The 20,887-nt window shown below is 48.4% G+C and overlaps 4 protein-coding genes across 4 annotated transcripts; 1 reads left to right on the top strand and 3 right to left on the bottom strand.

Annotated features, from left to right (window-relative positions):
• Window positions 1-435: 435 nt before the first annotated feature.
• On the top strand, window positions 436-2,431 carry LOC128726354 (alpha-amylase I-like). Its single transcript, XM_053820157.1, has 2 exons — window positions 436-1,558; window positions 1,618-2,431. Exons 1-2 carry the CDS (start codon window positions 690-692, stop codon window positions 2,357-2,359), a joined length of 1,611 nt encoding a protein of 536 aa, XP_053676132.1. The 5' UTR covers window positions 436-689; the 3' UTR covers window positions 2,360-2,431.
• A 40-nt stretch (window positions 2,432-2,471) lies between these two features.
• On the bottom strand, window positions 2,472-5,911 carry LOC128724689 (uncharacterized PE-PGRS family protein PE_PGRS54). The gene is made up of 7 exons (XM_053818409.1): window positions 5,431-5,911; window positions 4,866-5,012; window positions 4,679-4,798; window positions 4,424-4,609; window positions 3,528-4,342; window positions 3,100-3,449; window positions 2,472-3,006 (listed from the first exon to the last, which is right to left on the bottom strand). Exons 1-7 carry the CDS (start codon window positions 5,720-5,722, stop codon window positions 2,472-2,474), a joined length of 2,445 nt encoding a protein of 814 aa, XP_053674384.1. The 5' UTR covers window positions 5,723-5,911.
• A 1,885-nt stretch (window positions 5,912-7,796) lies between these two features.
• LOC128726353 (uncharacterized) lies at window positions 7,797-10,494 on the bottom strand. The gene is made up of 4 exons (XM_053820156.1): window positions 10,388-10,494; window positions 10,116-10,256; window positions 8,997-9,380; window positions 7,797-8,931 (listed from the first exon to the last, which is right to left on the bottom strand). The coding sequence occupies exons 1-4, from the start codon at window positions 10,492-10,494 to the stop codon at window positions 7,797-7,799; spliced, it is 1,767 nt and encodes a 588-aa protein (XP_053676131.1).
• A 4,465-nt stretch (window positions 10,495-14,959) lies between these two features.
• LOC128726336 (general odorant-binding protein 70) lies at window positions 14,960-17,237 on the bottom strand. The gene is made up of 4 exons (XM_053820140.1): window positions 17,136-17,237; window positions 15,408-15,629; window positions 15,135-15,327; window positions 14,960-15,057 (listed from the first exon to the last, which is right to left on the bottom strand). The coding sequence occupies exons 1-4, from the start codon at window positions 17,235-17,237 to the stop codon at window positions 14,960-14,962; spliced, it is 615 nt and encodes a 204-aa protein (XP_053676115.1).
• Window positions 17,238-20,887: the final 3,650 nt, after the last annotated feature.

Genomic DNA, 20,887 nt, shown 5'->3' with positions numbered 1-20,887 from the left:
CAAGGCTGAATTGAGGGGGGGATTAGACTGGTACTTGCAAGTATAATATAATAATTTACATAGTATAATATTCTGGTGTTAACTAAGTTTAACACTCTAGTTTCAGAATAAATTAACAACTTTCCAAAATTCTCAAATTTGTTTTCTGACTTTTAACTTTTTTGTTGTCTGAATTACTAAGTAGCTGATGCATGAGGATGAAGCTGAACAAAGGGGGGGTGTCGAAACTCAATTTAACTAAATATTTACTCTCATTAAATTTCGCTTTTACCCTTTCTTAGGTAAACACATTTATGCAAATGATTCGTTAGTTCGAGCTGAGCATGAGCTAAGCACGTGTCACATGCAACTTGCATCTAGAATTTGCATATCTTTTAAAAACCGCATGCACTCCGTATTTTTCCTCCAGTTTTTTCCAGCCTCACATCATGGTATCGTACTTTCGCTGGCTTTTGATTGCGCTAATTGCCACGTGTTGCGCCATTGAAAAAGCCAACGGTCTGCAGGTTGGGCCGTTTTCTATACCGTCGATCGATGACGGCGTCAATTTCTTTCGAAATGCTGCTTCTAACGCCGCGCGAAATGCAGTCAGTGCACTAAGTCAACTATCTAACGTTATTAGCAGACCATTTCGAAAGGAAGAGCCGAAAATTCCTGTTGCGATTGAAACAACTACAAAACCTCCAAAAATGGAGGAAAACGGTGACAGTGCGGTGAAGTCAAGTGTGAAGCTAAATTTATCATCTGCTCATGTGGAATCACATCATGAAGCACTTGATGGTGTTATCTCAACCGTTCCATTCAATCCACCGAGCACATCGCCCGAACCAATAACCCGAAATCGAGATTCTCCCATAAATCGACATGATCCTCATTTCTATCCCGGTCGGCACGTGATGGTGCATTTATTTGAATGGAAATTCGAAGACATTGCAACCGAATGCGAAAGAGTTCTCGGACCGGGTGGATTCGGTGGCGTTCAGGTGTCCCCGATCAACGAGTACGCGATAGCCCCTAACAGACCGTGGTGGGAACGATACCAACCTATCTCGTACAAAGTCAACAGCCGGTCGGGAAATGAGGAACAGTTCACGGCAATGGTACGCCGTTGTCAACGTGCTGGTGTCCGCATCTACGTGGACGTTGTGGTCAACCACATGGCAGCTGTTGGAGGCTACGGTACGGCTGGGTCTCCGAGCGATCCTGCTAATAAGGCGTATCCAGGCGTTCCTTACAATCGATCACACTTCCATGCGAATTGCACCATAAGGAACTATCAAAACGCCACCGAGGTGCGTGACTGTGCCTTGAATGGGCTGCCAGATTTGAACCAAACCGAGCCCTTCGTTCAGGAGCGTATTGTTGACTTCATGAACCGGTTGATAGGGTTCGGTGTTGCTGGATTTCGCATGGATGCCAGCAAGCACATGTGGCCTGACGATTTGGAGGCAATCTACAACCGACTGCTGCCGTTGAACCCTGCGTTTGAGTTTCCGATGTTTGCGGATCCGTACATCTACCAGGAAGTGATTGATCTTGGAAACGAACCAATAACTGCGTAAGTCTTTTCGATTATTCCATGAATGGAACGTTTTAACCACCTTTAACCTTTTGTAGTGCACAGTACACAGAGCTTGGAAGTGTGACCGAGTTCAAATATTCGTTCTTCATCGGACTGCTTTTCCGCGGGGAACTAGAAGCTACGGCACTACAAGCACTGATCGCTGAAAGAGCACCGCAGTTCGGACTGGTGCCTTCTCAATCGGCCTTGGTATTCGTGGACAACCACGACAACCAGCGTGGCCATGGAGCCGGTGGTGCCTCCATACTAACCTTCAAGGATGGCTCAAAATACGCCCAAGCAGTCGCGTTCATGCTTGCCACCGACTATGGGGTCGTCCGGCTGATGAGCTCGTACAACTTTACTGACTCTGATCAAGGACCCCCAGCCGATGAGTCAACGGTTATCCTTTCACCGGGGCTTCCAAACGTCAACGATCATGCGACCTGCGAGAATGGGTGGATTTGTGAACATCGCTGGCCAGTGGTACGGCGTATGGTGCACTTCAGGAACTTTGTGGCACCCTCCCCGATCACGGACGTGCAGATGACCAGCGGAACATTCGCGTTCTGCCGAGGAAACATTGGGTTTGCGGTGTTCAACATCGGTGCCGGTTCGCACGATGGCATATTCAACACGTGCCTGCCGCCGGGCGAGTACTGTGATCTTATCACAGGTGATAGAGTCGACACGAAGTGTACAGCTACGCGTGTCCTTGTGAACGGCGACGGAACGGTCAGTTTAACCCTTCCAAGCTCGTCAGGCGTTGTGCTGGACCTGTTAAATCGAGTTACGTGACACCAAACGCCGATGGCATATTGCTTATGCAAATAATACAAAAAAGTAGGCAGCCCCTTTTATTTAGATCAAATGCAAGGATTCGTTTCGATGGTGTTTTGCGATTTGTTTCCTATCCCGAAACACGTTTCCCATTGGTAAAGGCACCTGCATTCTCACCGAATCCGTTCGCACCATATCCCCGGAAAGTAGTAGTTTGTTGAGCTTCGTCAAAGTTAACGTTCGTACTTTGATCTGTTTCCTCATCACCAGCGAATCCTGACTGCACTGAACCATCCGTAGTAGTCAACCCGCCATCGTTCCATCTGCCAGCGTTAGTAGCAGTTCCTAAGGCACCGTTAGCCTGCTGCTGCACACTCAAACTGGGATGACGCTGTCCAATGGTAGCATCTTCTACCACCGGGCTTCTAGTAACGGGCTGTCGAGATGGTACTTGACCTCCCGAAAATCCGACAGACGATCCAGTACCAGCTCCTGAAGGAAATCCTGAACCACCTTGGAATGATCGTCCATCGTTGACATTAAACCCACCGTTAGCTCCACCAAAGGCACCATTGCCCGTTGAGCCTACTCCACCATTGTTAGCACCCCGGAACAGTCCATTCGGAACCGATAGACTTCCTCCAGTAGACCGGAAGCCCGTACCAGCACCAGCGACATACTGCAAATCGTTACGGCCTGCCGCGTTGTTGTACGCATAAGATCCACGAACATTTCCAGCACCATCCGCGGATTCTTCACGCGCTGCATCTTGCGTCTGATAACCGAACCGATACGTACCGTCACGTGCACCAGCACTACCAGTGGCAGAAGCACCATTCGGGAGTCCATTCGGAACGGATAGACTGCCCCCGATAGGACGGAACCCGGTACCAGCTCCGGCAACATACTGCAAATCGTTCCGACCAGCCTCGTTATTGTACGCAAACGCTCCACGAACGGTTCCTTCCCTGTCGGCAGCTTCCTGTCTGCTAGCGTCTGGCGTTTGGTACGCAAAATTGTACGAAGGATCGTTATCCGGACGCTTAACCACCTGCTCAACCGGTCGTTCCAGCGGACGAGGAGTTACCAATGGGTCGACGAGCGCATTCTGTCCATTATTCGCTCGGAAACTACCTCCATCGAGCTCGTTGGATACTGTACGATCACCAGCGCCTTCCAGACGAACACCGGAAGCGGTGGAAGATTGTCCATCACCGACATTACTTGCGAGACTGGGTTCGGTCGATCCTCGAACGACTTGATTTCGAGCGGTCGGACGTGAAGAATCAGCTCTTTCCGCAGGTCCTTTCGGTGGTAAACCAACAACGGCAAGCGATGCCTCATTAACGGCACCTTGAGGATTCCAGACACCTTGTGATCCGGCACCATTAACATCGTTTCTGTTGTTTCCCCAAGTGTTGACTCCAGAAGGAGTTTGTGCATTTCCACCCATCGCCGATAAGCCAACGTTACGGCCTCCATCGGGAGATGCATTTGGTACCAGCGGCAAACGAGCCCGAGAGTGAACAGACTGAGGTCCATAGTCCTCAGGACGGAGGCTACCGGGTGGTGCATTGGTTCCATCCGCACCTACATTAGTACGTAGATCTACCTCCGGCGCAGGTCCAGCACTGAATGAAAAGTTATGCTTCGCTCCATCGTTCTGGAAGCCGTACGTTCCAGCGACATTTCCTTTGCCATCTCCGGTTTCTTCACGTGCCAACGTTGGCGTGTGGTAGGAGAAGCTGTAACTCCCGTCCGGGTTGGTATGAGCAACTGGAACACGATAAACGTAGCCACTGTGACCATGCCATGGCCATTGGGTTCCTCCATAGCCGTTGAGGACCACTGGAGAACCATATCGCCAAGGTACAGACGAATGCGGGCCACCAGGATGGGATCCTGCAAAGGGTCGAGCTCCATACAGCGGACCATGCCCACAGGAATGGTGTCCCGTTCCAGCGCCAAGCCCAGGTCCAAAGCTCGTTCCACCTGGCCGGCCTGCAACCAAATAGAAAAGAAATCAACCTTTGTTATTCGACGTTCAGAAGAAAAAAAACATTTCAGCTTTTATAACGTTACCTCCGGCAAAGGCTGTGGCAGGGTTGAATCCATCGCCTTGTTGAAAACCAGCTTCTCCGTCTGTTCCATCTCCTGTACCAACATCACCACCACTTCCTACATCTACATCACCTTCTGAAGGATCACCGGCAACGTCCAGACTCTTGCCGTCTCCATCAACCCACTGTTGATCTCCAACACTAGGTCCTGTTTGTAGAAGGACAACGGATCAATTTCATCCTTCCATCATAATGCAATTTGATTCAGTAACGCTACCTCCGCTAGCTTGGAATACTCCATCGTTTCCAGAGAATCCAGCTCCTCCAAGGCCTTGATTTGGTAACCCTGCGCCGACACCAGCTGCACCTGCATTCCAAGGTCCAACACCTGCTCCAGCTGTAAAGAATTAACAGTTTCGTTTGGATGAAGCTAGATGCAAAATACGGTTGAAGTAGTGTACTACCTTGGCCAGAACTGGGGAAGAGATTGGAAGGTCCTGCGCCCGCATTCCATGGTCCAGCACCTCCCTGGCTCAGATTCGGCACTCCTCCGCCTACTCCTGCATTACCACCTGCGGCACCTGCATTCCAAGGTCCAGGACTCACTCCAGCTATAAATTGGCAATTGTTTCGATTTTAGCACTGCGTTTAATTCATGTTCGCGCGATCGATATTACCTCCACCTAACTGGCCTTGATTCGGAAAACCTCCACCAAACCCTTGGAAACCATTGGTTGGAGCTGCACCTCCAACACCTGGATTCCATGATCCGGTATCTGATCCTGCTAAAAGTAAGACACAAAGTCGATTGTTACTGTATTGCGCACTACTCTTTAGGTTCGCAAGATAAGTACTACCTCCACCAGATAAGCCTTGGGTCTGGAAACCACCTCCAACGCCGGGTGGTGCATTGGAAGGACCAACACCTGTATTCCATGATCCGGGTCCTGCTCCAGCTCCAGATCCAGCTAGAATCAAGACACCATTCCAATAACTTCTGTAACCATCAATGAGTTCCACCTGACGAACCTAATGCACCTTGATTCGCAAATCCTCCACCTGCACCAGAGAACGCATTGTACGGTCGTGGGCCTCCCACACCAGCATTCCACGCTCCAGCACCTGCCGTTCCAGCCTGACCACCTACTACACCACCAGATCCTCCAAACTGACCAGCACTACTTCCAAACGATCCTCCACCTCTTTGGTAAAACGAATTGGGTAGGTTCCAACCATTTCCTTGCGAAGATACACCCACCAAAAGTAGCACAACGAGAAGAGTAGGTTTCAGGAACACGACATCGGAAGCGTCTATCGCCATGGTTACCACTGGGATTCTTCCCTTCGTTCTAGCACCGAACACACTGTTAGGCGAGGCCTACTAGGTCGCTGGGTTTTATAAGCTGCCACCAAAGGTCTCACTAAAACAGCGCCACCACACTAATAGCCACATCCAGATGACTTAATACCTCGAGAACCGGTATAGTCGGGATGCGTTTGGCGGGGCATTCCTGTCATAAGGTTGTCCAAACGCTCGCGATATCGGATATGCGACAGATCGTCGCACCACCCGCTACGTGCATGAAACGGGGAAAAAAATACACTACTCACCTTCCCCCAGGGGGTGAAGCTTCGTCATACATCTCCGGTAATTAACCACCTTGTGCATTCTCAAAAGCCGGTTCCGTAGAAGCCCTAGCCAGCTGGCAGGCAGGCAGACTCACAGACACTGCGGGATGTATGACTACCCGCACGTAAGGGCAGCATCCCCGTGGAAGTCTCCGGCCCAAAGCCCTGCGGGCAAGCAATAATTCGTTGCGTGCCAATCCGCGACGTGCCCGTGACATCAACGTGCACTATTAGAACGTTAATTGTACCGCACCCGGGATTCGACATGCCCCGCGGGCGGGATTTGCCCGATTAATCTTTGTGGATCATCTTCGTGTGCGGGGTCCGGGACAACGTATGTTTAAGGGCGATGCAGCCATCCTGGGTTTGCGTTTCAATCACGTCAGCCCTTGGATGGTGCTTTGTAGCTAAATGAGTCCTTCGGGCAATGGCTGTTCGGCGGCACGACGATCGATGCTGTTTCAAGAACGGCCAATCGATCGATGATTGCTACCCTTTCGCTAATAATCCGGCGCAGTTTGTTAAAACAATAATGCTGCTGTCTTGGCGTGAGGTGAACTCCATTAATCTGAGGCTTATTGCTACGATGAGCGGTGTAATTTACCAATTAGCAGCGATTTTACTATTTCTTACATAGTGCTGTTGTTAGTTGATAACAGGATGTGAAGGTTCCACTACTTCCTACTTTATTAGAGGTGATTTTAATACAGGTTTTGAGTATTTTTATCATACAAATCAGTTCTACATGAGCCATACATCCGTTAAGAGGTTGCGAAACGCTGCATCGAGCAGTTGATTGGAACCAATTATGAATCCCTATGGTAAAAAGCGCATGTGGTTCTAACGCCTCCACGAGTCCGTATCTTCATCGCCTACTTCCGCTTCATGTCAAGCAATTTCATATTTGGCTGCATTCTCCCGTCATTACAATCGCGTTGCCAGGGAAACCGTTGGCGAGCTCGCTTGATCCCCTTCTCCAATTGATCGATTAGTTCGTTGTTTTTTGCTATGTTTTTTCCTCGTTCGATTGTATGCAAAAATGTGCAGTGTGAAAACATCTCGCCAAGCCCGTAGCCGCTATGCGAGGTGTTGTTGAACATGGAACTGAAAAACGGTTTAACAGACGGGAGCCCTTTTGTTGGTTTTAAATGATACAAGTGTTTCGTTGGTAGAGTTTTTTTTTTCGTTAGTGCCTACCGGATGGAAGCAATCGAGACGCATCTCATGTTCGTTCAATTTGTCAGCTGATTCAGACAAATTGACGCCCACGGAGGCGCTAATCAAAGGTGGCATTGGATCCTCTATCATTACGGTTGCTTATTTTGTGTCGATATTTCGATATAAAACCGTTACTTTTTTCATATTTTCCTTGGGATAGGTGCTTCTAATCTTTTCTGTTCTATATATCCTATAGTAGTATTCACCAATCGACTAAAAAAACTAGAATTATGAAATTAGTATGCTATATAACAACAAATTCTTGCAGACATTGAGCATCACGCCCGTTTATTGTAAGAATTAATAAAAATGAAATACAAATCATAAAAGCAGAACATGTTCATAGCGGGCGGCTTGAAAATAAAAAAAAAACATCTCGCTCTCATAGCTCACCTGCTTGCTGCTTTTAACGCACGTCTTCGCTCGCAGAGAACAACCCGATCGCTCTTATTTCTACTCGTTGTGCAATAATTTATTTACATAACTAATCGTCACCTTTCGCCTTCCCACCCACAGCCTTGCGCTTGGGGAATCTCCTTCCTGTTCTCCTACCGCTTTTCGTACGGTTTCCTGCGACCGGTAGAGCTCGATTTAGCCTGCGCCTGTGTGTCCCGACGCAGTGCATCCCCCGGTGAAGGTGCTCGACCACCGTACGGCAGCAGATCGATGTTCTGTATGTGCGCTCGAACGGATGCACCCGGTGCCAGGCCCACATACCAATCGCCCACGTTTTTGATGATGGTCGAGTCCTTGGCAAAATCACGCCAGTCCTTTTTGCGGTCATCCTCTAGCTTCTTCTGATCGTACGTCACCTCGGGAAAGCCAGCAAAATCGTTCGAGTTAAACGCGTTTGTCCCGGGGGCGGATTCACCAAAGCTCGGATACGGTGCCGGTCCCGATGGTCCACTCGAGATTGCCACATCGAACGGGCCGGAGAGTGGTGGTTGGTCGTGGTCGGGATCAGCCCCACTCGAACCAGGTCCAGATCCTCCCGCTTCGTAATCGTACTTAGGTGGCAAGAGTCCGATGATGCTGTCGTCCCCGTAACCCCCAAGATCATGATCGGATGAGTCGTCCGGACGTGGGTATTTCTCGCGGGACGCTTCGCTCGAGTCGCTTGGTGCCGTTGGACGATCCGTGGTCGGAGGACGAAGACTGGGAGGATTCGTCGTGGGACGCTTGCTATCGAAGTCTTCCTCGTCGAATCCCTGGCCCGTTGGACGACCGTTATCCGGGTATCCCGATCCGGACGGTTTCGATCCATCCGGATAAGGGCTTCCAGCGCCCGATGGACCTGTTGGTGGATCGTACGAGCCTCCTGGAGCCGTGGGTCGGTTTGAACCACCATCGTAACCACCGGAACCCGTTGGTCGAGCCACGTGGTCGTATCCTGCGCCGGGACGCTCACTGGCTGGTCCGGATGGGGCCGTCTGGTAGGAAGGATTGTTGTTGTCCCCAATTTCACTCTGCTCGACGTGGTTCACGCCGAAATTGGGCTGTGGTAAACGATGCGTCCCGGCACCAACCGTGCTCTGAACCACCTTGTAACCGATACCGGCTCCTGCAATGTACTGAACCGTACGCTGTACACCCTTATCGTCCAGATAGGAGTAGGAGCCACGCGTCACTCCATCCGGACCGGTCGTTTCCGCACGTCGCTGGTCAGGACCCACGGAAAGCAACCTATATGGGGCGTTGAAAATAGCATATATAGTGTCACGAAACCCTATCGACTTCTTTTGACTTACTTATACTGGCCAGATCCGGTAGGTCCGCTCTCGAATGCCACCTTCCCGCGCACTTGCTTGTGCGTTTTGTACAGCGGACTTTCGTAGGCGATCGTGTTCGGTGCGTCCGGAATGGGGTTGGCCACCTCGTATCCCGTACCCGATCCAGCTGAATACCGCACAGAGTGCTTCTCACCCACGTCGTCGATGTACGTGTAGAGACCGTTCACGCGTCCATTGCTGTCGGAGCCTTCCCGCCGTTGGTAGTTGCGCGTCTTGAACTGGAAATCGTAGCTCGGATCATCGTACGGATCCGCTTGCGGGTCTTCAGGCGTTCCAACGGGACCACGTGGGACCTGCGAGAGACTCTGCTTGCGATGAATCTTCGGCCCACGGGCACGGAAACTGCAGTGGAAGAAATGATAACCAAACCGTATGTACAAATTATTCCAAAGGTTCGTGTCTTATCCGGCTGTTGAAGTCTCTCGTTTCAAGCCGGCTTCAGATCACCAAAAACAGGTAACCAAAAACGTACGCACAAAATTGTGCGTTTGTGTTATCGAAAAAAAAACTAATTTAATTGCAGTTTCATGCCACAAAACGCCATAGAACATCTGCGTTAATGTATTGCGCGCGATTAAGTGTAATTTAAAAGGGCTGTTACGGTTTAAGCTCTATTATACTTTGATCCATTGACAGACAAAAATCGACAGTTAACATAAACTTCTACCATGAAGACGGCTCGCTAGTCATCTGGGTATCTGAACGAAGGATCATTTATGTACCTCACCCACCGCCAACAATGCCATCAAAATTTCCACCCAGCGTGAATGCAGACCGGTCCATCATGCACAATAGCCCCGCTCTGTTAAAAACCCATCCCAAACGCAAGGCCAAGTCCACCGGTTGCGTACCGGTTCGGTGGTATTCCCAGCACCGCAGCATGGCATTATTCTTCTCGCGCACAATCGCCACGTGACCTCTAAATAATTACGCTTCTTTAACGGTGTGATAAATGCTAAATTAGTGGCTCACTTCGCCCTCTTCGCTCTTTTTTCCTCGCTCGCAGCCAGCCGGATTCAAATAAAAATCAAGTTCAACATTGGGAAACCTTTCACCGGAGAGCGAGATCGGACTTACCCGCGTGGTCCCGCAGTGTAGATCGTTTCCTCGACGCGCCCCGTGTCCGGCTGGCGGCTTCCGTAACGGCCTCGAACAATCGTCTTCGGGTTGCCACTGGCCGTGTGGTAATGGGCGCCGGGTGTGTCGGAGTTTTTCAGGCTTCAGGCGCGACGCGTAGATTATCGTAAACCAAAAAGTAAAGCGAACAAAAAAAAACAAGAACGATCACACATCTGCTTGATACCGAGTAAAACACGGGCTCCTAATTTTTGGTGCATTTTCCACTCTACCCGAACGCAAACGATCCATCCGAGTTGATGTGATTGAAATCCGTCTGATCCGAACGCACTGTCAATAGGTTGGCCAGCACCACACAGACGATCACAAGCACTTTCATTGTGAAAAGATTTTTCTCTGATTTGTTCTAACCCTTTTTAGCTTTGAATGCTTTTTAGAAGAAATAACACTGAATGCTTCCAAGAACACACACACTTTATTATTTATCGATTCTTTTTCACTCGGGTCGTATCCCAATTTCAGCATGAATGGCCTTCCTGATAACCATCGACACTCATTACGTTCCGTTCGTCACTGTAAAAATACTCCCCTACAGTCAACGTCCAACGTCCAGATGGAGTGATTTTCCCAGATCAACCCTTACACACGCCTATCAACCCGCCACCCACGCAGCCAACTGTCTGGTGCGGCGAAAAATGCACTCCTCTTTATATACACTCCGGGTGTTCCTTAACTCACCATCCACACCCCACACGACCCTCGCTGGGTAATGGTGATTTTCCGTCAAAAAATTAGGCAGCAAAAAATGTAAAGAAAAGCGCCCCAACGTGAAGGGTGGATGGTCGGAGGTGAAACAATAACGATACCAAGATGCCACCCACCACCAGCCGAGGATGGAAGGGTGTTTGTTTTTCGGTGACGACGAATCGGGTGATGAAGCGTGGTAGAGAGGGCAGCTGAATTCTCGAGAGCACCCACCGGACCACGTGCAGATCGCCTCGTGCTAGTGCGAGATGGCGATCACGATCGCGCCTTTTGGCTCAGCTGGAGGGGCGAAAAACCCTGTTCCGTTTGGCGGTTTTCCTCGTGCGCGTGCGCGCGCGGTTCGGATTCTTTTACGAGATTTTAGATTAAGGAACAAAGTCAACGAGAGGCTGGCTGGCAATGGTGCCGCCTAGAGGCAGGGCAGCCCAACGCATGCGCATGCGTGTTGATTAGATGGTTCTATGACGCGTTTTGTGTGCCAGTGTGTGGCAAGTGTGCTAGTGGCGCGGGTCGCGAAACAATGGCGATCTAGAGGAGCCCGTGGCCCATTCCCAGCCCAAATCGGCTGCCGGCAGCTGCTCGATATTGATCTTTTTTTGCTTCCATCCCCTCTCGGTCCTTTTGCGAACTGCGCCTTGCCACGATCGAGCGAAATGCAACGACTGGGCTAGGGAACGCCAGAGCAGCAGGTCATGATTTTTGCATGAGTGCGTTTTACCCGCGCCCGAATGCACACGATGATCGTGTCCGTTGGGTGGAAGAGGTGACGCCTGGGGGAGTGGTTTTCATTCATAAAATGTTTATCTTTATGCTGGCTGCGTTCGGTTCAATGGCGATCTGCTGGAACGGTGGGGAATCGTTGTCTTCGCGTGTGGAGCTCTTTCGCGAAATGAAACCAACGTTTATGAATCACTTTTTCGAGCTGACGAGTTGATCAAAAATCAGAAGCATAAATTCAGATGGACGATATTCCTAATGAAACGTATTCTTCGTACATCTTGGGAATAAGTTGTGAATGTAACCTTAAGAGTACCTACATACAATTTTGTTGGAAAAATAGTATACTTTTTTGATTTCATAGTATGCATGATTTATATTTCAAATCTATTAGATCCATCCATAAAACTGATTTATTCTTTTCACATCTAATGCACATATTTTTTTTACAAATAACGTTTTAATAGGGTCTTTTGAATGAAGAACGACAGAATCATTTTATTTCATTCATAGAGCCATCGCCTCGGTATGTTTCGAAATTTCGTGTGCTACCGTCCATCATTACCATCTGATCCACGCCCCGCGATCGATCGCTCAGCACACCTGATAAACGGATGCGATCGCGCGAAAAAGCGCCCACAGGCTGATCACTTCACAGTGGGCACTCTCATGCAAGCACCGGGATAAAAGTCTAGCGCCATTATTTACCACAAAATTTGATTTAAATATGCAATTCGGTACTACTGAAAACGATATATGATCAGTTTTTGATAATTCTTGCACTTTTGCACATTAAAAATCCCTAAAAAAGTTTTTCATGTATTCCAACGTCTGTATGTATACAATTTGCTACTTGATCTATTAAAACACACTCTTGTGTTATCTTCCATGTGTTGTTTTTAAATAAACTTTGCCAATAAAAGGCCATATTCAAAGAAATTTAACTTAAATTACCGTCAACGACACGGGTCATAAAAAAATCATTATCTTATAATTGCCGCTCATTGGACTAAGATCAGAATATTGGACTAAGATCCATAATATTTTGGTGTTAAATAAGTTTAACTCTCTTGTTTCAGAATAAAATACCAATTTTCCAAAAATCTCAAATTTGTTCTTTAACTTTTATCCCGGCAATTGCCCACTTTGCACTGGCAAGAGTTTTCCCGCTCCCGCGAAGATACAAGTCAAGGGCAACCATCATACATAATGACGGCGCGCTTAGCCACCGCGGGATCGCACCACCATTTCAATTGTTTCCACGCGATCGCGATCACGATCTGCCTGGCGTCGTTCCTGCCCCCCAGAGAGACGAGAATCTCGCTCAATGAAAAGCACCACGAAACCATGACCTAAAGGTGGGCGAGGCTCGCGTGTCTAAGGCGAGCTTTTTGGCTGACCGGACGAGGGTTATTTTGGCAGGATTTCCTCCTTCTTCGGCACACGTCGGGATCGGAATGATGGATCGCCGACAGCATGGGTGACGGTTTCACCGGATTTTCGTACACTCGACCCAACACGAGTCCTCTCACCTTCTCAGCGGAGGCTCATTAGGACTGACCGAACAATGGCCACCTGAAGACAGTCGGATTTTCGCGAGCTACGGAAGTGGTTCCGTCGATGGGTGGACTCCGGTGGTTCTCGGTGGATTCGGACACTACTCTGCCGCATGCCGCCACCCATCGTCCATTAGTATTGCCCTCATTCACACCGGGCAGATGGCCGGTAGTTGCTATTAGACCTAGCTGATGATTTATGACTGCGAAACGATCCCAGCATGATATGCAACACCCTCGCGGGCCGTGAACCGGATGTACGGCGTGGGCGATGAAGATTAGGGTGCTGTGAAGCTACTCCTTTGCTGACGTGCTAAAACTGACACGTTGGCAAAACAGCACTTTGTTAATGAGGCTTACCATGGTTTTAACGCTTTAAATTGTTTCGTTAGCCTTTAGCGAATTATTTGTGTGCTACGAAAATGTTCACTACATACGAACACGTGTTGTTTAGACGATTCCCATTTCCCACGTTGCACGTTCGGTTAATTAAAATGACCGATAAAACGGCGATCCATCTCCTTTAGCCCTATTCGTGGCTGCATAGCGGCTTATCACGGAACACATGCGTGCGATGATGGCTATCGATCATGCATTAGAAACCCCACACAACCTGTCCAGCCTTCTTTAACGGATTGAATTTAAAATGTGTGCTAATGGAATCAGCCATCTGCCGTGTTTGAATTCAAACGTTTTTCGAAACGTGTTCATTTTCATTCACGATCACGGGCACGTTTTTTTCATGGTCATTGTGTGATTCCCTCTTGGAAATCGTTCCCCAAAATTGTGCCAAAGCAGCACCTGTAATAAGATTAGTTTTCACCTTCCTTTCCAAGAAAATCGCGCCACAGAATGACCCTCTTCACCGGAAGGATTTAATTGGATAGCTCCCCAAATCGATCCCTATCCGCTGGATCGCTCGCGCGCTACACAATGCCGTTTTCCAGGGTGTTGCGCAAAATCCACCACCGTTCACCATTCCCAGCGGTGGGCGCTTTTAGGATCTCTATTGGGCGAAGACAATCGGCTGACCGTGGTGGAACGTTCGCAACAATAAGCGCACGGGGCCAGCAAACGCAATTATATGTGTCGGATGCGATCGTAATCGGACCGTGTACTGTCGCCGAGCCAGCAACACGGTGACGCTTGTTTACTTAGCCCTCCGGAACCCATTGTCCACCCAACGGTGGCCCTGATGCAGGAAGGAAGTGTAGAACCGGTGCCGTAAAATGCTTCCTTTCCTTCTTTCCCATCGTCGTATAAGCGCATGGTCGATGACGGGACAAAAGTTGTAGATGATTTCTACCTTAATGTGGTACGTAGCTAAATATTCTTTATAAGAAATAACATCATTAGGTGGTACATTTGCGTGGTGGCTGCATAGCTTCCTTATTCGAGCATTATTCACTGCAGACGTTGTTGCGAGTCAAATTAGCATGGCATTCTTTCGTGGATGGCGCGTTATGATGATCTTCATTTAAATACGAGCAAGAAAAAAAAGGCCCCGAGTGATCATCAGAAGCTGTACAATAACCCCGGAAAATCATCAAGCCACGCTGGGGGCTCATTTACGTATCATTGTTTGGACCGTTTTCTCACAGGGCTTCCACCGAGTGATCTTCTTTCGTTTGCGAAGTGGAGAGTGAGTCGCAGAATCATAAGACATTTTTAGCGTTTTAGAGCTTTTTTTTACTAACAAGATACCAACATAAAATCACATTTCTTTCTCCCTCGCTCACTTTTACCCATAACTTATGTCTACCCTTAGGTGTTAATACCTGTCGCCTGTTGTTAGCCTAGAAAGGCTTAGTGATCATGCTCCGACTGGCCGCTGCAGTAGTCCGTGATCATGTCCGAAATGCAATCAAACACATCGAAGGCCACCTCACACTGCTCGAAGTTTTCTAAAAAATCGTTTGCGAAAAAAGCGATCTCATTAGTTCGCAATCGAAGCTGAGGATCGCGAGATTATCTGCCTTACCTGCTGCATCGTTCCGTTTGATTTGATACTTTTTAGATGTTCCCTTGAGACAGCGATCGACGCCTCGCAGCGTGGCCATGAAGTAACCGTGCTCGTTGACCCCATCCGTATAGAGACTGACCAGCCCATCCAGCGTTGGCCAGCCGTTTTTGTCGATAGCGTCATTTTTGCGGTACACACACTGCATCAGGCACTGCAATTTTGAGAAAGGTTAGTTACGGGTGCACATGGGGACTTTCCTGCTGTGAAAAGACCCGCCGGATGGAGACTTACGCCAGCGATCCACTTGTCTTCATGCGAAACGATCGTCGGGTGAGAGAAGTCCAACGCTCCCTCTGTGGCATCCCGCTTCCGGCGCTTATCGTGCCAATGGCCATGTTCCGCCGTGAAGATCTTGAGCGCATCCTCGATCAGGTCCGATTTGATCTCCTCCTGGCACTGGTAGATCACCATGTCCACCTTCTTCGAGACGGTCGGCTTCGTGAGGCATCGCTTCTGGGGAGGAGAGAAAACAAAGGCCATTCAAACGAGACGTATCGAGACATCTGCGGACTGTTCAACCCCTTGCAAGGGAAGCAGCCATTCCGCGAGCGGTGTAAAAGGCATCGGTGTAATCGCTACCAGTTTACCGGATAACAAGCCGGACCCGGCATCGGAGAAATGCAACCGCAAATTTCACATTCAACCAAACGGCACGGCTTGGGAACCCGTTTTGGGTTCGCTTTCCTCGCATCGCAACCATCCGGCGGGCCATTTTCGCGCATGAAAACGAAAACTTGTCCCCTAGCCATAATGTGCCCGCGTAAGGGTGCCTTTCCCATCCGTCCGCTTTAAACGAGCCTTCGTCTTCATGCGGGCGGTGTAAGTGGCATCGGTTGGCAAAAAAAAGCACCTTCACGACTGCGAGTGATGTAATAATTCTCCCACTGCCTCTCAAAAAGCGAGGCGTGTATTTATCTGACGTTTTTTACTTGACGATTCAAGCTAATGAATCTACAACGGTCGTAAATTTCATTCACTCGATCATTCAGATAATTTGGTGATTACGCTCGATCGGTATGATAAATCAGCGAATTACAAACTCAAAGCTCCAAACAGCAATGGCCGATTATCCAAAGCGAAAGTAAAGATATGTCTATCAGAAACATTTTTTTTTCACTATCACCCAAACGTTGGTCAAGGTGAGTCGCTTTAATAGCCACCTCCAGTAAACTAAGGCTCCCCTACTCAACGGATGGTCTACCGGCAATCTTGAGCGGATCTAGCGTCCGTAGCATGGTTCACTGGTGCCAAGGTTGTGTTTAACGTTTAAACTTTGAGGTTAAAATGCACACAAAAAACACTAACCCCCTAAACAGGCTACTTGTCCGAGCCTTTAAGATGGGCGCAAGAAGATCATATTGGACGCGTGGTTTACATACATACGACACATTAAGTTGGACCGGCAGAAACAGATGAGTGATGAGTGATGCATCATTGAACCATCCGGCTGTGGGCTCGTCATCATCGTCGGTTCATCAACACGTAAGGCCTTGCACGGTGTTGGACCGTATGCTTGTGCAAGCCGCGCTCGAGGATACCGGGGATGACTTTGAAAACGCTTGCAACGGAACGGAAAAGCCGTTACAAAAGCTCGATTTGCTGATCCGCGCCGATCGATCATTTCGCTTTCCCGCGCTCGTGGAGGAAAGCATTACACAAGAAAATTAATTCTACCATCGATTCGAACGGTAAATTGAATCACACCCGCCCATCGTAACGCCAGGTTACATGGCACGTGTTCTGGACGTTCCAAAAAGGAATCGATTACAATGACATTGGTCGGTTCGATCAAAAGGAGAAAAATGTAATCATCAAAATGCACACCCCACCACGAATTGTGCAAGTGTTTGTGACCCTCCCAATGGAGGCGCGTGCACCAAAAACGGTTGCATAACCGTAACGCGTACGGTAGCGTTAATGGATGATGGGTGAACTACAAATCAGCGCCGTCAAACTCACTTTCGGTGCATCGGCCCGGACCACCGGCTGCAGGTCGCTGCAGGCGATCGTCATCCACAGCAGCAGCAGTACGGTTGGAGCCCAGGAGCGCTGACACTTCATCGTACGTTGAACTTTCTCGCGCGATTTAAACTACACTTCTTCCGCGCCAGTACGCCACTTCACACGCACTTTTACCGCACAGTTAAACTGCACCACGCGAGCCGCTTCAAGACGCAGACAACCTTCCGGAACGGATTCACGATCGCTAGTGGCTCACCCCGAGAATCCTGCCGACCGTCCGGCGGCGACAGGTTCAAAATTTCACTCCAACCCATCCAAATGCTCCCACCCCTTCTGGCACGTTTGCGGCTCACGCGACCAAAGAGGGGTTGTTTGTATGTTTTTTTTTTATTTTTCTCCTTCGGCCACCCATTTGCGCACGCCATCGTAACGCACCGTGAACCAAGGCGACGGTTAGCTGTTTCTCTCCTTTTTCGCGGCCTCCGTTACCTTTTCTCCGCCGTCTTGCGGATCGCGGTTGTCGATCGAGTGGCACATGGTGGGAGCGGCAGGTGATATGGCTAGCGATGCATCTTCAAACGATGAAGGGAATTTGTGGCCCATTTGGAAACGCATATGCAAAAACCGGTGACCACCCTTGGGAGGGTTAATCTTTAGGTGGGTTTGGTAAGGACAGCTTTGCAAATCTGCCCTCCACGGCCATGTGGGCCCCCCATGGGGGATGAGATGCTGCTGTCGATGTTGCGAATGATGCGCAACGCTGCGCACGCCATGCAATTATGGTTTTGTGTTGTAATGTAGAGACGCACAGGCTGTGTCCGCTGAGGAAATCCTCTCCGTGGAGTGTCTTGAGCCGTTGGTGGACGTACCGGAGAAGATTCACTTTCTTCATCCCAAAAAAGTAATCATGAAAAAAAAACGGCTTTGACTGGGCTTTGCGCTGCACTGCGGAATGGTGTAGAGTTGTAAGATCAAGAGGAAGGATTGACACACCATATGCATGCGAATAAGAAGGCGTTATGCAAATTACGATCGAGAAAGATCTGCTGTGAAAAATGGTGGATCAACTTGAGCCCAATCGTATGTATTTCTCTAGCACCGATTTTTAATTGAATCCGTTGATGCTGTTATAGTTAAAATACCACTATAATCCTTTTTCGGATAATCGTGTTTAAAAATTAATCGCATTTCTCGATTGTGTTACAATAACCACCTTTTTTTGAATTAGAAAAAGCGTTACCCGATACCCGTTACGTCCTTTTTCTTTTTCATGTACTTTAAAGCGGAATCTATCCTCGTATATTTGACCCGTGAGGTCAAATTTTATATCATCAACTGTATATTCTACCCCATAATTGCCATTACGAATATCATTTGAATCAATCTTCCCGTATTAGATATGCCGATGTAAATTATTTCTCATGCTGTCTGAACCTCGAGGACACCATCGTTATCCTTGCAGTCCCTTACGTCTAAAACCGCCATCTCAGCAACTGGCCGTTCTAGAAAACCGTTTTTGGGTGTCAATATTAGCTCGGTTAAACTCTCCGCCAACAATTAATACTTCTCTTTAAAATTTATTCGGATTGGGAGAAATTACTTCGCACCACGTGTTGCGGTGGGTAATAGTCTGACATCCATCTTTGCCAGAGCATATCTGCGTTTCTTTGCTATGAGTTTATTGACTAGTTAATTAGGGATTTCAGGGCTTAGTCGCATCTGTAAAAGTACTCTTCTCAATAATGCTTTAGAGTCGTTGCTATTCTCACATCAGTTAAAATTCAGTTATATCTATAAAAAAATTCAAAAAAGACAATTCAAAAAAAATAATTACGTTACGTAAGCATCTAATTATTTATCGTGATATTTAACTTAAAGCTACGTTTAAATATGGTATTGATGCCCTCATGGTATATAGCCGTTCATGTAATATAGCGTATAGCTATGGAATTTAGCCCTTCATGATATTTAGCTACCCTTTTAGGTCCAACCTGTTCTATGCGTTGTTGTCATAAATTGAGCGCAATCACGATGCCTTCAAATTTGCCCAGTTTGCATTCATGTAAATTTGAATTTATATTTTAAAATACTTTACAGGATTAGATTTTGTACAACTCTCTATGAAAGTGGTCTTTTATGTTTTGTTAGCAAAATTCAATGTTTGGTTTTACTTACAATGCTTATGTAAAACTCTACAAAAATATATTCGACTACCCTCTCCTTGGCACATCTGCACCATATACACCTTGTCTTTGCCTCGCTCGCCAGTTTGACGTTTCGATTGAGCCTAGCGTTTCTGGTGCGTGCGTGTGCGTTGTGAGGTAAAAGAAAATTCCTTCTACAATTTGTTTCACAATTCTTTCGCTTTATTACCGCAAGTATCCTTAAATTGCTTATCTAATTCCTAATCGATAAACGTTGCGTGTAAGTTGGTGCGTTCGTGTTCCGTTGCTGGTCTCAGGTGGGCGGCTAGACGCGAACGCATTATGTAATGAAAATCGGCGCCGGAAAAGGACTATCGAGGCGGATATGAGGACCATGTGTCCTTGTGCTGGATGCACCAATTAGAAGTAGTGCAGTAGTTGCAATTCTGTGCGTGTGTGTGTGTGTGCGTGCGTATGTGTGTTTCGAAAATGTGGGCCAGTGTCGCCGAGCCAGCGTTGCACTTTTCGTATCCACGTGCCACCCCCCACGCCATGATGTAGTGTGGTGCAATTAATGGCATTTCACCGGCTGAAGCAATAGTTCGGCTTCGTGGCAGTCGCTTGTGGGGGAAAGGGGGGAAGGAGAGCTAGCGTAAAACACGGTCCTTATCGCCACCCACCTGACGGGCTTATACGTCACTGTTCCACCTTTCACCGCCCAAGTGTGATATGTTGGGAGAGGACCAAGGGTGAAGAGTTGCAAAAATGGACTGCTGGCTGCGGTATCTATTAAGCATAGAAGAGGTGGTACACGGTCCGCAAATATTTGTTTCTAAGACTCCACGGGACGCCTTCCATCTGTATTTAATGAAAACGTGTCCCTATATGCAACGTGATCTGGTGGCGATCACGTCGCGAAAAGCTGTTCCCTCTAATCTTTTTTCAGGTTAAACAATATTGTCTGGATGATTGTCCTTTTTTGTAGGATTCACTAAACACATTCGCGTAACGACGCACTAGTCAAAATGTGTGGCCACGCAGCACTCTCTCCCAAACGGGTGTACGATTAATGGGGCCCGGTGCGTTTGATTAATGAGGTCAAAAGTCTCGCACGATTATCAAGCTCGTACCTAGACGAGCCTCCCGCCTGTCAGACGCATGATGGTTGCCTTTTTTTGTTCGGATTAAAGCCAGCTGATAACCGAGCCCACACGCCACCATGTGGAAAGGAGAGGGCTAGCCCGTGCGCTCGATCGTACAATCGAATGCCCTTCATCTCCTATCAAAACACTCGCTCCACATGATACGCCGCGAAGCGGAACCAATGCTCGCACGGGTTACCACCATTCGACCGCCTGCAACCGGTTCTGGCAGTGGTGACAATGACACCAGCTTCCAGCTGGCACGACAAGAGACGAGGTATGGCGAGACGACGCGCCTCACGGGAGGGCGTTAATTTTATAAGGACGATTATTGTCGATCGAGACAGGGAAGATAGCAGGGTGTTAAGTTGCCATTGCGAAAACCCTGGGCAGCGTGTCACGAGCAAAACGATGATAATTGGATGCGGTGGCCGTGTGTCGTGTGACCACTAGGCGGAGGAAG

Source organism: Anopheles nili, chromosome 3, assembly GCF_943737925.1.
Source record: "Anopheles nili chromosome 3, idAnoNiliSN_F5_01, whole genome shotgun sequence".
NCBI classification, from domain to species: Eukaryota; Metazoa; Arthropoda; class Insecta; order Diptera; family Culicidae; genus Anopheles; species Anopheles nili.
Note: the sequence above shows the minus strand (reverse complement) of the source record. Positions and strands in the feature narration are given on the sequence as shown.

What these genes read in the sequence shown, in the direction of transcription:
- LOC128726354 (XM_053820157.1), top strand. Translation starts at nt 690, where the DNA reads ATGGAGGAAAACGGTGACAGTGCGGTGAAGTCAAGTGTGAAGCTAAAT. An exon ending in GGAAACGAACCAATAACTGC is followed by an intron (nt 1,559 to 1,617) that starts GTAAGTCTTTTC and finishes AACCTTTTGTAG; the next exon opens with TGCACAGTACACAGAGCTTG.
- LOC128726353 (XM_053820156.1), bottom strand. Translation starts at nt 10,494, where the DNA reads ATGAAAGTGCTTGTGATCGTCTGTGTGGTGCTGGCCAACCTATTGACA. An exon ending in TACACTGCGGGACCACGCGG is followed by an intron (nt 9,381 to 10,115) that starts GTAAGTCCGATC and finishes CTTCCACTGCAG; the next exon opens with TTTCCGTGCCCGTGGGCCGA. An exon ending in ACCGGATCTGGCCAGTATAA is followed by an intron (nt 8,932 to 8,996) that starts GTAAGTCAAAAG and finishes CGCCCCATATAG; the next exon opens with GTTGCTTTCCGTGGGTCCTG.
- LOC128726336 (XM_053820140.1), bottom strand. Translation starts at nt 17,237, where the DNA reads ATGAAGTGTCAGCGCTCCTGGGCTCCAACCGTACTGCTGCTGCTGTGG. An exon ending in TCCGGGCCGATGCACCGAAA is followed by an intron (nt 15,630 to 17,135) that starts GTGAGTTTGACG and finishes TCTCCTCCCCAG; the next exon opens with AAGCGATGCCTCACGAAGCC. An exon ending in AAGACAAGTGGATCGCTGGC is followed by an intron (nt 15,328 to 15,407) that starts GTAAGTCTCCAT and finishes TCAAAATTGCAG; the next exon opens with TGCCTGATGCAGTGTGTGTA.
- LOC128724689 (XM_053818409.1), bottom strand. Translation starts at nt 5,722, where the DNA reads ATGGCGATAGACGCTTCCGATGTCGTGTTCCTGAAACCTACTCTTCTC. An exon ending in CTTCCCCAGTTCTGGCCAAG is followed by an intron (nt 4,799 to 4,865) that starts GTAGTACACTAC and finishes AATTCTTTACAG; the next exon opens with CTGGAGCAGGTGTTGGACCT. An exon ending in AGTATTCCAAGCTAGCGGAG is followed by an intron (nt 4,610 to 4,678) that starts GTAGCGTTACTG and finishes TTCTACAAACAG; the next exon opens with GACCTAGTGTTGGAGATCAA.